This window comes from Culex pipiens, chromosome 1 (assembly GCF_016801865.2).
Source record: "Culex pipiens pallens isolate TS chromosome 1, TS_CPP_V2, whole genome shotgun sequence".
Taxonomy (NCBI): Eukaryota; Metazoa; Arthropoda; class Insecta; order Diptera; family Culicidae; genus Culex; species Culex pipiens.
The window spans coordinates 138,325,874-138,340,071 of NC_068937.1; the positions used below are offsets into that span (position 1 = coordinate 138,325,874).

The window sequence follows — 14,198 nt, forward strand, 5'->3', positions numbered from 1 at the left end:
TCATCTGCACCAGTTTGGAAAATTGGCGCGACTTCTGCCTCGGAGTCGCTATCTGCCAAGGCGATATCATCAATGATGCCGTAAAGTGGAGCTCCTTCTGTTCGTCTTGGATCTGAACCTCAACCTCACACTGGAACTGAGATGCTGTTCTCAGGTGAGCTATTTAACTAACTTTGTTCTAAAAGCTCTATCTGTAGTGCATATCCAGTATTATGCAAACCATTACGTGACACTGTAGGTACTTGAATATTACGTCCCTAGTTGAAAAAGAATCTGCAAAATGCTGTGCCATACCTACATATAATGTTATCGTTTTCATTAGCACCACAGTCAAAAAAGGCGGGGAGTCCTCGGGAATTTTCGGAACCATGTGTAATATCACACTGGTTTTGAAATTCACGGTTTGCCATTCTGAGGATAAAAATTTACATTTTAACAGAACTGTCCTGAATTCAGATTATAAAGAATCGGACTTTGTTGTGTGTAACCAGCAACTTAAATTTCACAAAATATCGTTTCACAACTCCTTTTTTCCTGCAAATTTGATAATATTTGCCTCGTCCTCTCCGCAAACTGTTTTTCCAGATACCTTCGTCGTTTCTTGAAGGTGCTTTTTGTAGTGCGTTAGCCGATGGAGCCTCAAACTGCTCGGGCAGTAAAAGCACTTTGAGCACAAATCACACAAACTGGGTCGGGTTCCGCTGTGAGTTCGCCTGTGAATTTCTAGATTAATGCTCTGCGTAAAAGTTTTCCCGCATTCGTCACAAGCGAAAATTTCCACTTTGTTTTGGTGTTCCTTTAATGAAATTAAATAATCTTGTTTAGTGTTGATTGGAAGTGAGATACTTTATCTCACCTTCAAATGTCGTTGCAAATTGGTCTGCTGTCTAAATATGCGATTACATTGGTCGCACTTGAGAACATTTGATTGTTGGTGACGCAGCTCATGAATTACCAAGGATGAGACATTCGTAAACCATTCCGAACAAAAACTGCACTTCGTTTCTGGCATTCCTGGTCCGTGAAGCTGCCTGACGTGATCCAACAAGTTAGAGTAGTCAGTGAATAATAATTGACAAAAGCGACACGTGCTCTCTGCTATATCTTCCGGGATATCGCAAATATGTTTGTGTTGTATCAGCAGGCTCTCCTTCCGATAGGTCATCCCACAGTGGCACGCAAACCGTTTTTCTGAGCGTGCTAGCCTTATTTCGATTGGAACTTGTTTTCCATTAGATTTTCTCTTAAGAGATCTCCGTTTCGTAGACATTCGATCTGAATCTAAATCTCCTGAATCTCCCTCATCTCTTTCAAGGCAGGCAGAATAGTTGGATTCTTCCTCGCTTTCATCTAATGCTTCAGCTTTTATTTTCGTTTCCTCCTTCCGAATGACATCCGTTTCTGGTTCTTCATCGTCACTCGGTGGTTCCTGCTTTATTTCGTCCACATCTTCCGAGGCCATCAGGCCAGGCCCATTTTCACCATCGGTGCCTGGTTCAGATTTTACGATATAAATCTGTTCGATTCCGTTCGTGTCAGGGAGAACTTGCCTAAAAATATAATTAGTTAAAATATTTCTGAAAGGCACATTGTCAACATACCGGCACATCATTTTAATTATTCATGGAAAAACTTCGAAAATGCAATTGCTTGAAAATCGTGCCTGGCTATCCAAGACCAAAACAAACGAAGCAAAATGTCATATTCAGCTGTCGGGAAAAGAGATGTGTGCAGCTATCCCGTTAGTTAATCTCGTATTGTGTCAAATCTAGACAGTAAAATTGGTGAAAGCAAAACACTTCGTTTATGATAGTTAAGTTTATTTCTTGCTCGTATTGAAAATCTTTAACCAAAATGATGTGTCGGTGAGTAAACCGTGATTTCATTACCAATGTCACAAATAGATTGCTGACGTTGCATTCATTCAGGCAAATTCTTCCGGACGTGACGGACGGTGGTATCGAACAGATTTACATTGTCAAAACGGAACCCGGCCTAGAAGATGATGGTGGGCTCGCTAACATGGTCCCGGAAATGGTTGACGAAATCAAAACGGAACCGAAGTTCGAGAATGATGAGGAAGAATATACAAACCCAGAGGATGAACAACCAAATGAGGAGGTTGGATTTGAAACGGTTGATGTGATTGTAAAAGAGGAACCAAAAGTGGGTTCCGATTGCGATTCGAAGTTGAAGTCTGAGACATCCGCAAAGGATCGATCTGATAGCAAAAAGGAAAAGACTAAACCCAAAACTGGGAAACAGGAATCGAAAAAAGAGAAAAAGCTAAGTAGTTCCACTAAGGAGAAGGTTGATAATGCTCAAGTTAATGAGAATCTTGATTGCTCAGTATGTGGCAAAAAAACTAACAATAAGTACAATCTGCAAAAACACATGCAAACACACGACACGCAGAGAATGGCAGAAAAAGAAAAGGAACTAACTTGTCAAATTTGTGGCAAGGTCTCTTTTTCTAAAAAAAATCTAAAAATACATCTTGCAGGGCATGAGAGAAAGGCACAAAAACTAGAACAACTAGAAAAAAAGAAAAAATCGAAATTGGAGAAGGAGAAGCTTAAACGGTTCGTTTGTCACTATTGTCCCAGCAAGTTTACCACTAACTATAACCTTCAGCGCCACGAGGATCTTCACGACATTCCGCTAGACCAACAGATCCACAAGAGAAAAGAGTTCTTTTGTTATGTTTGTGATCAGGATTTGGGGTCGAAAGAAGGCATTCAGGAACATTTGTACACCCACGCTGACCAGCTGCCGTTTACGTGCGAGGAGTGCGATAAACCAATATCTATCAAATCGGTGCGTGATTTAAATCAGCACTTGGAAATGCACAAAGACACTACGAACGGAAGTGTTAAGTGTGCCTGGTGTCCGCTGCGTTTCCATTCACTTAAAAACTGCAAATTTCACGAAAAAACGCACGTCAACGAAGGAAGCAGTGCTTTGGAGGCGCTCGAACGCAGAGCAAGCATTTTGAGCAAGAAAAAGAACGTTAAAGTCATCGTCGTTGAAGGTGCTTTGCGCTATGCATGCGATCTGTGTGATAAATCGTACACGTTGCTTGATTCGTTACGAGATCACATGAAGACGCACACTGATTGTGGTAAACCGAAAAAACTGCACGTTTGCACGATCTGTAACAAGTTGTTTACATCTGCCGATGGGCTTCATTCACACAGACTGGTTCATTCAGATTTATTGCCATATAAATGTGAATACTGCGATAGAGGCTTTAAAGAGACCGTTCGTTTAATTTCACATCGGTAATTTGGTTTTCGTTGAGGTGTAAAGCAATAACTACATGAAGTTACTCACATTTTAGTCGCACTCACACGGGAGAGAGACCGTTCGTTTGTGGTTGTGGTCGAGCATTCGCGAAAAAATATACAATGATGTCTCACAAAAAGATATGTTTATCGCCGGAACTGCTGACAAGTTGCTCCTGTCGAATTTGTGGAGATAAATCCTTTCCAAGCTATGCGGATTTAATAAAACACGTAACTGGGGTAAGCTGACAAGTTTTTGGGCTTTTAAAAACCATACTAACGTTTTTTTAAATTCCGGCAGGTACACACAGAGCCCATTCCGAGAACGAAATGTCAGTTTTGTCCCGCGTTAAGCCAAAATGCGCTTCTTCTGGTACGTCACGAGCATCGTCATCAGATGCCGAACGTGATTAAATGTGATCAGTGTAATCGCATTTTCAAAAACAAAGCACTGTTGGAAGAGCATGAAGTTGTAAGCACAGAGTGAAATATTTTTTTTGAGCTTATAATTAACTCCTAAATTTATACTCTTTCAAGATACACATCAACACGCCACAATCATTTATTTGTGATATTTGCGGAATGACTTTCAGTCGGTATGTTGGTGACGGGTTAATACTGTTGATCGATTGTATATGTTCTGATTGTTGTATTTGCAGACTCAAACGTCTAAAGAAGCACAAGAAAAACCACACAACAGTACGACGAAAACCTGCCAAGCTGCATTGTTGTGAGCTGTGCCCAAAAAAATTCGCATGGTTGGGGAACTTTCGCAGTCACCAAAAGTTGCACTACAACTCGAAAAGTAGACATTTTATCCCGTCACTGGTAGAGGGACCAGCACCAGAACCGGTCGTGGATGAAAATGAGGATATTGATTTTGGTATGTTAGTAAAAACAGAAATGAAGTTAATATAAATAAAACCTCAAATTTGTCAACTTAGTATGATTTTTGCTGATTGGTTTATTAAAAAAGAAATAAATAAATCTAAATATTTCCTTCTTTCAAATGGCATCCGGTTCTGGCTCTCCTTTTTTTCGTTTTTTGTTTTTACGATTAAAATCTGTCAACTCCGTTCCTGTCAGGTAGAACATGTCTGTAAAGTATTCACATATTTAGTTGAAAAGTTTTTAAGAATCTTGAAGATCTTTCACATTTTTTCGATTTTATATTTGAATCTTGCTACAGTTGCCCGCATAGAAAAAAACCGTTTGAAAATCATTTGTTAAATATTCAATCAACCTTTTACCAAATTGTATAGCAACTATTTGGTAAATATTTTTTTTAATTCCTCACTGTCTCTCAAATAGTGAACTATTCCCCATATATGTTGTTAGCAATCCCGCATAGAAAAAAACCGTTTGAAAATCATTTGTTAAATATTCAATCAACCTTTTACCAAATTGTATAGCAACTATTTGGTAAATATTTTTTTTAATTCCTCACTGTCTCTCAAATAGTGAACTATTCCCCATATATGTTGTTAGCAATATTCACTATTTGATTTTTTCTTCTAGCGACACTTTGTCAAATTCTTTTTGAAAGTTCATTTTTGCGTATATATTTTAGGGATTTCACCATTTCTCAAACGGTATTTTTATGGTTTTAAATAGTTATTTGAGTGATTTTCCATGGCGCGTTACATTTTGAGAAATAGTTGTAACAATTCGAATTAACATCAATTTTTTAAGGGTTTTCGGGATTTTGAGCAAAAAAACAGTGCAGTTTTACTTTGTCCAAATGTTTTAATTTATTTTGTCATTTTAGTAGTACAATGATCGAAAAATCCTAAGCTAAAAAAGGGGGTTCCTTTTAACTGGTGTTTAACTTAGGGAGGAAGAGGTATTGCGTGTGTCTAAAGGTTTGACTTGTCAAAAAAAAGACATTTCTAATTCTAAGTTAAACAAATCTGAAGGAAACTTTCGCTACAGCAGGATGTTGATCAAAGTCGTACGCCCCATCCAGCACAACTGTAGCATTTTCGATGCCAGCTCCATCTTCGCCATCCTGTGGACGTCGTCAATTAGGTACTCTGCTTGACTTGAAATCGCTTGCGATAGGAAACGGCGCAGCTATATCACGCCGGTTATTCGTAGTTTGGAAGCTTCGAGTTTAGATAAAAGTGGCACCGCTGGTTGATGAGAGCGTGTCGCACCCTGATGACCTGTCGCACTTGACGAAATTCATTTTAAGATCAAAGCATGCTTCAGGTACAAACCTAGAAAAATAAAACAAAATAAACCACACATGTATTTATTTACAATATAATATTCAAGTCCCATGGTGATATTCCACTCTACGTTGAATACAAAATCTGCAAATAAATCGAGTTGCACATTTGAAATGAGAGAATTTAGAGAAAGTGCAAATCAAACAGAGTACTTCTGATTTATTCGAATTATGTTTGATGGGCAAACAACGAGATTCACATAAAAAAAAGCAAATGGGAATAAGAAATGAAACTTCTCGACATACATACCAGTACATTCTTTGTGATGTTTCCATTTAGGCCGAAAACTCTCGGGCTGCATTGGTTCTATTGCCAGCTCCGTCAACAGAATATCAACTGCTGCTTGGCCGCTCGAAAAGACTTTTTTACTCAAGAGGAGGACGAAGAGGAGGAGGGAAGATAAGCTAAATATACCTATCTAAATGGCCGCGACGAACTTTGCCCACGACCATCCTCGACAAGAATGCACAAGAACAGGTCCACACAATTCGGGATTCACCGAGAGAATCTGTCGCTAAAAACGCGTCCTTGTTGGTGGCAGCCGGGGTCGGAATCACAAATCTGAAAAGGTACTTTTCGTCGAAATCTGAAACAACATGATTGTTTGCATTAAAATTTAATAAAAATTTGCGTGGTTATCCGGTTGATTTGTTCTGGTTGGTTCTTGGAAGTAAACAAACCTGGTGGATTTTCACGTAGCACTCTAGAAGCAAACACTTCTGTAAACAAACGATCCGGAAAACCACTCAATTGTCACCTTTGTATTGTTTTTCCTCCTCGGCGACTTCGATCCCGCTGGACGGAAGGATGGAACTTTTTTTTTCTAGCTGCTCACGGATGTAAACAAACGCAGCCAATACTTGCTGTGAGGATGGAAGGCAGTTCTTTTACACTCACTTTTGAAAACAAAACACGAACGCGAAAATAGTGAAGATGCTTATAAACAACCGCGAACCGTGACGACCACGACGAAACGCACCAAAACAAGAGGAGTTTTGACTTGTCAACTTTCAGCGCAGACCTCTTTTGACTGTCGCTGCGCGCGACGGGCGAAAACAGAAATATAAACACAAGAGAGAGAGAGCGCGCGCTTTGTGGAATAGCCTTTCACCACATACAAGTTTTTGGTGTAAAATACAAAGCAAAATTCTAAGTTCCGCATTTTTAATTCAGTACCATTTTTAAAAGTTACTTAGATATAACAAAATCACATCGTTTCAATGTTCTGGCCGGTTACGTTGCCACCAAACAGCAAGAACAAATTGCGACAAATTTCAAACCGTGAGTTTATCAAAAACGGGACATCATAAAAAATCGACTCACTCTCTCTTTGGGCAGGTCCAGCTTGACGTGACCCCGCGTAAATGCTGCACCATGTCCTGCCGCGTCAGCGCGTCTTACAGTTCCATCGCTCGGCACCAACGTTGCCAGATTATTTTGAGGGAAATCTGTATTTTCTTAAAAATAAATCTGTATTTTATCTGTATCTTGTCGAATTCGAAGCCATAGAAGAAATTTTGAAATTTTTAACAACAGATTTAAGCTTTTTATTCATATTAAAGCATAAATTAATAACTAAATTGTTGAAACTTTCAAATATAACCGTTTTAAAAAATCTGTATATACAGATTTTTGGGATCGAAAAATCTGTAAAATACAGATTTATCTGTATATCTGGCATGGCTGCTCGGCACTGGAACTGCTCATTCTGCTGCATTCCACTTTCGGTTCCCTTGATCCCAAAAAGGTAAGCCGAGGTGAAGAAATCAATCGCTTCATACACATCCGTTTGAGACTTGGACATCACCATGTCCTGCAGCATAGACGATTTCCGCGAAACGGATCGAATCCTTCAGGAAGTTGACCTCGTTTTCCTTTTCTGGAACTCCTCGTTCAGGTTCGGGCCGTGCTGGGTCTTGACGTAATACGCTTTCGAGAACATCATGTAGTACACCCACTGCTGTTGGGTTTTCTTGAGCGCCGGGTCCTGCTCGAACATCTTGTTGCGAATTTCCTGCAGCTGACCGTCTTCCGTCCCGTTCTTCATTGCGAAGTTTCGCCAGGGAGAGCTTAGCGGAGAACGGATTATGCTCGAGGATCAACGCGATCGAGTTCTTGCGCACCAGCAGTGACTTGTCCTCGAGCCGTTCGACAGAACCTTTCAGCACCTGGTGCTGCCAGCTGCTAAGTGGAACCGCGTTCTGGCCCTGAATGTAGTGCCTAATCTGAAGCACCTTCGAGCGGATATGGGCCGAAACGTCCATCGTGTGGTTGAACAAATCATGCAGGAAGTCATCGCGTGTTTCCTTCAGCTCATCGGCCAGTTCCTCCTAGGTCAGCTCGGTCACGATGGCTTCGCCCATGATATGCAGGACACAGTTGCGCATCACGTAAGATTCCAGGTTCCTCAGTTCGTCGCTCATCGTGGACAAATGTGGAATGATAAGCTTCGGAGCGAGCATTCCCAGCTCCAGCAACTGGCTCATGTGCTTTGCAGTTTGGCTGTAGGTCGTGTCCACGTTGACCCGCTCGATCAATTCCTTGTTCAACACCAGGTAGATCGAAGCGATGCAAAATCTTCGTACAGCAGCATCACGCCGTCAGCGATCAGCACAATGGACGCTTCGCAGTGCTCCAGGATTCGCACTTGATTACGCTGAAAACGAAAGATTGTGATCATCTCAAAATAATTAAACGAAACATGTTCCAACTTACGGCCGTTGAAACAGATTGTACAGCACCTCAGCCTGCTCGTTGTCCTTCAGCGCCGGCACCCATTCCGCCTGCGGCACCCCCTTTTGCCATCGCTGTCCTGCCGACAGTCCAATTCCGGTCTACGCGAGACACTCCGACCAAAATACGGACAATCTTGCCAAGTCAACCTTGACCCTAAGTGGGGGGAGAGAAAATTTTCGCACAAAACAATCACAAAAATGTGCACTTTGGCAAGTACCCAAAAGGGATCTTCACTCGTCGCAAATTCCGCGCGGATCCACGGTCGGAACGGAACGCAAAGGTCCCACCGGAACAAGGATACGGAGCGCACAAGGTTTTTTTCCTCCTCCACGAACTGTGCTGAATGTTTGGTTGTTCGCGAACTTTGTGTTTTGACAGACGTTCAAAAGGGGGTTTGGCCATTTATGTCGATCATGTCGATTGATTAATTAAGTCGATCTATATTATGCAATGTTGGATACAAGTGGAATGCATTAAAACTTGGATGCAACCAACGACATTGAAACGCATGAAACTTTTTTTTGAAAATGCAGTGCAAATAGTTGGGAATCGGTTTAGTTAGAAATATTGCAAACTTTGCAGAGTTTTTTTTAAAAGGACGAATAAACTATTGTCTTTCATATGTTTATAGGACCTAATAAAAAAACTCTAGAATTTCAAACTAGGGTGTGTGTCTTATATAGTTTTTTTTTTGCACTTTGTGCAATAATTAAACTAAAAGGCCATCTAATTGAATGTTGATGTCACCAACAAATTTTTGCCCGAGTTGGATGCTATGAAACTATGTGTTACAACTAAAATTATGTTTATACTTCATGTAGATTAAATAAAAAACATAAATATTTCTTATTTTGTAGAAACAATATATTAATTTCTAATTTTGTAAAAACAGCTTCTTTAAAAGAATTTTGATTAAAATTTAAAAAAATATATATAAATAGAGTTTATCTGAAAAGGTCCTACGTACACAAACAACGTGTTACACTAAAATTTTACATGTTTGCATTTTACCCTAAAAACATAAGATCTGTCAAATAATTAATTCATAATCAGGAATATGATCAAAGTCTTGCAGCATTTAAAATTTAAATTAACAATTTCCCAAATACTGACTATTTGTGAAAACATAACTCCATATTTTTGAACCAACAATTTGACAAATCGTCAACATTTCCCAAAAAGTAATTTAATGTTTCTTTATGGTCACTAAATCATCCTCGTTCATCCGGGATATTCACTATTTGATTTTTTCTTCTAGCGACACTTTGTCAAATTCTTTTTGAAAGTTCATTTTTGCGTATATATTTTAGGGATTTCACCATTTCTCAAACGGTATTTTTATGGTTTTAAATAGTTATTTGAGTGATTTTCCATGGCGCGTTACATTTTGAGAAATAGTTGTAACAATTCGAATTAACATCAATTTTTTAAGGGTTTTCGGGATTTTGAGCAAAAAAACAGTGCAGTTTTACTTTGTCCAAATGTTTTAATTTATTTTGTCATTTTAGTAGTACAATGATCGAAAAATCCTAAGCTAAAAAAGGGGGTTCCTTTTAACTGGTGTTTAACTTAGGGAGGAAGAGGTATTGCGTGTGTCTAAAGGTTTGACTTGTCAAAAAAAAGACATTTCTAATTCTAAGTTAAACAAATCTGAAGGAAACTTTCGCTACAGCAGGATGTTGATCAAAGTCGTACGCCCCATCCAGCACAACTGTAGCATTTTCGATGCCAGCTCCATCTTCGCCATCCTGTGGACGTCGTCAATTAGGTACTCTGCTTGACTTGAAATCGCTTGCGATAGGAAACGGCGCAGCTATATCACGCCGGTTATTCGTAGTTTGGAAGCTTCGAGTTTAGATAAAAGTGGCACCGCTGGTTGATGAGAGCGTGTCGCACCCTGATGACCTGTCGCACTTGACGAAATTCATTTTAAGATCAAAGCATGCTTCAGGTACAAACCTAGAAAAATAAAACAAAATAAACCACACCATGTATTTATTTACAATATAATATTCAAGTCCCATGGTGATATTCCACTCTACGTTGAATACAAAATCTGCAAATAAATCGAGTTGCACATTTGAAATGAGAGAATTTAGAGAAAGTGCAAATCAAACAGAGTACTTCTGATTTATTCGAATTATGTTTGATGGGCAAACAACGAGATTCACATAAAAAAAAGCAAATGGGAATAAGAAATGAAACTTCTCGACATACATACCAGTACATTCTTTGTGATGTTTCCATTTAGGCCGAAAACTCTCGGGCTGCATTGGTTCTATTGCCAGCTCCGTCAACAGAATATCAACTGCTGCTTGGCCGCTCGAAAAGACTTTTTTACTCAAGAGGAGGACGAAGAGGAGGAGGGAAGATAAGCTAAATATACCTATCTAAATGGCCGCGACGAACTTTGCCCACGACCATCCTCGACAAGAATGCACAAGAACAGGTCCACACAATTCGGGATTCACCGAGAGAATCTGTCGCTAAAAACGCGTCCTTGTTGGTGGCAGCCGGGGTCGGAATCACAAATCTGAAAAGGTACTTTTCGTCGAAATCTGAAACAACATGATTGTTTGCATTAAAATTTAATAAAAATTTGCGTGGTTATCCGGTTGATTTGTTCTGGTTGGTTCTTGGAAGTAAACAAACCTGGTGGATTTTCACGTAGCACTCTAGAAGCAAACACTTCTGTAAACAAACGATCCGGAAAACCACTCAATTGTCACCTTTGTATTGTTTTTCCTCCTCGGCGACTTCGATCCCGCTGGACGGAAGGATGGAACTTTTTTTTTCTAGCTGCTCACGGATGTAAACAAACGCAGCCAATACTTGCTGTGAGGATGGAAGGCAGTTCTTTTACACTCACTTTTGAAAACAAAACACGAACGCGAAAATAGTGAAGATGCTTATAAACAACCGCGAACCGTGACGACCACGACGAAACGCACCAAAACAAGAGGAGTTTTGACTTGTCAACTTTCAGCGCAGACCTCTTTTGACTGTCGCTGCGCGCGACGGGCGAAAACAGAAATATAAACACAAGAGAGAGAGAGCGCGCGCTTTGTGGAATAGCCTTTCACCACATACAAGTTTTTGGTGTAAAATACAAAGCAAAATTCTAAGTTCCGCATTTTTAATTCAGTACCATTTTTAAAAGTTACTTAGATATAACAAAATCACATCGTTTCAATGTTCTGGCCGGTTACGTTGCCACCAAACAGCAAGAACAAATTGCGACAAATTTCAAACCGTGAGTTTATCAAAAACGGGACATCATAAAAAATCGACTCACTCTCTCTTTGGGCAGGTCCAGCTTGACGTGACCCCGCGTAAATGCTGCACCATGTCCTGCCGCGTCAGCGCGTCTTACAGTTCCATCGCTCGGCACCAACGTTGCCAGATTATTTTGAGGGAAATCTGTATTTTCTTAAAAATAAATCTGTATTTTATCTGTATCTTGTCGAATTCGAAGCCATAGAAGAAATTTTGAAATTTTTAACAACAGATTTAAGCTTTTTATTCATATTAAAGCATAAATTAATAACTAAATTGTTGAAACTTTCAAATATAACCGTTTTAAAAAATCTGTATATACAGATTTTTGGGATCGAAAAATCTGTAAAATACAGATTTATCTGTATATCTGGCATGGCTGCTCGGCACTGGAACTGCTCATTCTGCTGCATTCCACTTTCGGTTCCCTTGATCCCAAAAAGGTAAGCCGAGGTGAAGAAATCAATCGCTTCATACACATCCGTTTGAGACTTGGACATCACCATGTCCTGCAGCATAGACGATTTCCGCGAAACGGATCGAATCCTTCAGGAAGTTGACCTCGTTTTCCTTTTCTGGAACTCCTCGTTCAGGTTCGGGCCGTGCTGGGTCTTGACGTAATACGCTTTCGAGAACATCATGTAGTACACCCACTGCTGTTGGGTTTTCTTGAGCGCCGGGTCCTGCTCGAACATCTTGTTGCGAATTTCCTGCAGCTGACCGTCTTCCGTCCCGTTCTTCATTGCGAAGTTTCGCCAGGGAGAGCTTAGCGGAGAACGGATTATGCTCGAGGATCAACGCGATCGAGTTCTTGCGCACCAGCAGTGACTTGTCCTCGAGCCGTTCGACAGAACCTTTCAGCACCTGGTGCTGCCAGCTGCTAAGTGGAACCGCGTTCTGGCCCTGAATGTAGTGCCTAATCTGAAGCACCTTCGAGCGGACATGGGCCGAAACGTCCATCGTGTGGTTGAACAAATCATGCAGGAAGTCATCGCGTGTTTCCTTCAGCTCATCGGCCAGTTCCTCCTAGGTCAGCTCGGTCACGATGGCTTCGCCCATGATATGCAGGACACAGTTGCGCATCACGTAAGATTCCAGGTTCCTCAGTTCGTCGCTCATCGTGGACAAATGTGGAATGATAAGCTTCGGAGCGAGCATTCCCAGCTCCAGCAACTGGCTCATGTGCTTTGCAGTTTGGCTGTAGGTCGTGTCCACGTTGACCCGCTCGATCAATTCCTTGTTCAACACCAGGTAGATCGAAGCGATGCAAAATCTTCGTACAGCAGCATCACGCCGTCAGCGATCAGCACAATGGACGCTTCGCAGTGCTCCAGGATTCGCACTTGATTACGCTGAAAACGAAAGATTGTGATCATCTCAAAATAATTAAACGAAACATGTTCCAACTTACGGCCGTTGAAACAGATTGTACAGCACCTCAGCCTGCTCGTTGTCCTTCAGCGCCGGCACCCATTCCGCCTGCGGCACCCCCTTTTGCCATCGCTGTCCTGCCGACAGTCCAATTCCGGTCTACGCGAGACACTCCGACCAAAATACGGACAATCTTGCCAAGTCAACCTTGACCCTAAGTGGGGGGAGAGAAAATTTTCGCACAAAACAATCACAAAAATGTGCACTTTGGCAAGTACCCAAAAGGGATCTTCACTCGTCGCAAATTCCGCGCGGATCCACGGTCGGAACGGAACGCAAAGGTCCCACCGGAACAAGGATACGGAGCGCACAAGGTTTTTTTCCTCCTCCACGAACTGTGCTGAATGTTTGGTTGTTCGCGAACTTTGTGTTTTGACAGACGTTCAAAAGGGGGTTTGGCCATTTATGTCGATCATGTCGATTGATTAATTAAGTCGATCTATATTATGCAATGTTGGATACAAGTGGAATGCATTAAAACTTGGATGCAACCAACGACATTGAAACGCATGAAACTTTTTTTTGAAAATGCAGTGCAAATAGTTGGGAATCGGTTTAGTTAGAAATATTGCAAACTTTGCAGAGTTTTTTTTTTTAAAAGGACGAATAAACTATTGTCTTTCATATGTTTATAGGACCTAATAAAAAAACTCTAGAATTTCAAACTAGGGTGTGTGTCTTATATAGTTTTTTTTTTGCACTTTGTGCAATAATTAAACTAAAAGGCCATCTAATTGAATGTTGATGTCACCAACAAATTTTTGCCCGAGTTGGATGCTATGAAACTATGTGTTACAACTAAAATTATGTTTATACTTCATGTAGATTAAATAAAAAACATAAATATTTCTTATTTTGTAGAAACAATATATTAATTTCTAATTTTGTAAAAACAGCTTCTTTAAAAGAATTTTGATTAAAATTTAAAAAAATATATATAAATAGAGTTTATCTGAAAAGGTCCTACGTACACAAACAACGTGTTACACTAAAATTTTACATGTTTGCATTTTACCCTAAAAACATAAGATCTGTCAAATAATTAATTCATAATCAGGAATATGATCAAAGTCTTGCAGCATTTAAAATTTAAATTAACAATTTTCCAAATACTGACTATTTGTGAAAACATAACTCCATATTTTCGAACCAACAATTTGACAAATCGTCAACATTTCCCAAAAAGTAATTTAATGTTTCTTTATGGTCACTAAATCATCCTCGTTCATCCGGGTGGCTA

General features: G+C 40.2%; 3 protein-coding genes and 2 pseudogenes across 4 annotated transcripts in view; 2 read left to right on the forward strand and 3 right to left on the reverse strand.

Annotated features, from left to right (window-relative positions):
• Nucleotides 1-14,198, forward strand: part of LOC120417077 (homeobox protein abdominal-B) — a 113,798-nt gene that overhangs the window by 116 nt on the left and 99,484 nt on the right. Inside the window, exon 1 of the mRNA XM_039579046.2 lies at nucleotides 1-154. This exon is cut by the window's left edge and continues 116 nt beyond it. Within this exon, the coding sequence (XP_039434980.1) occupies nucleotides 142-154 (13 nt within the window). The 5' untranslated portion in view covers nucleotides 1-141. The remainder of the gene's footprint in view (nucleotides 155-14,198) is intronic.
• Nucleotides 380-3,428, reverse strand: LOC120417078 (oocyte zinc finger protein XlCOF26-like). Of its 2 annotated transcripts, none has more exons than XM_052706427.1 (3): nucleotides 3,334-3,428; nucleotides 857-1,550; nucleotides 380-796 (listed from the first exon to the last, which is right to left on the reverse strand). In XM_052706427.1, coding segments are annotated over exons 1-3 (975 nt in total). In that variant the 5' UTR covers nucleotides 3,336-3,428; the 3' UTR covers nucleotides 380-517. The 2 variants fall into 2 exon arrangements, with proteins under 2 accessions (XP_052562387.1, XP_039434982.1); XM_039579048.2 differs by lacking the exon at nucleotides 3,334-3,428 and adding an exon at nucleotides 1,602-1,722 and having other exon boundaries at nucleotides 410-796.
• On the forward strand, nucleotides 1,724-4,279 carry LOC120417074 (zinc finger protein 226-like). The gene is made up of 6 exons (XM_039579041.2): nucleotides 1,724-1,865; nucleotides 1,929-3,281; nucleotides 3,341-3,524; nucleotides 3,586-3,756; nucleotides 3,822-3,880; nucleotides 3,944-4,279. The coding sequence occupies exons 1-6, from the start codon at nucleotides 1,855-1,857 to the stop codon at nucleotides 4,200-4,202; spliced, it is 2,037 nt and encodes a 678-aa protein (XP_039434975.1). The 5' UTR covers nucleotides 1,724-1,854; the 3' UTR covers nucleotides 4,203-4,279.
• On the reverse strand, nucleotides 5,526-9,474 carry LOC120417080 (condensin complex subunit 1-like; annotated as a pseudogene).
• Nucleotides 9,504-14,193, reverse strand: LOC128092510 (condensin complex subunit 1-like; annotated as a pseudogene).

Bases quoted from the DNA above. Each gene is read 5' to 3' on its own strand.
- LOC120417074 (XM_039579041.2), top strand. The intron at 3,282-3,340 runs GTAATTTGGTTT...CTCACATTTTAG, and splicing joins GTTCGTTTAATTTCACATCG to TCGCACTCACACGGGAGAGA. The intron at 3,525-3,585 runs GTAAGCTGACAA...AAATTCCGGCAG, and splicing joins TAATAAAACACGTAACTGGG to GTACACACAGAGCCCATTCC.
- LOC120417078 (XM_039579048.2), bottom strand. The intron at 797-856 runs GTGAGATAAAGT...ATTTCATTAAAG, and splicing joins ATTTGCAACGACATTTGAAG to GAACACCAAAACAAAGTGGA.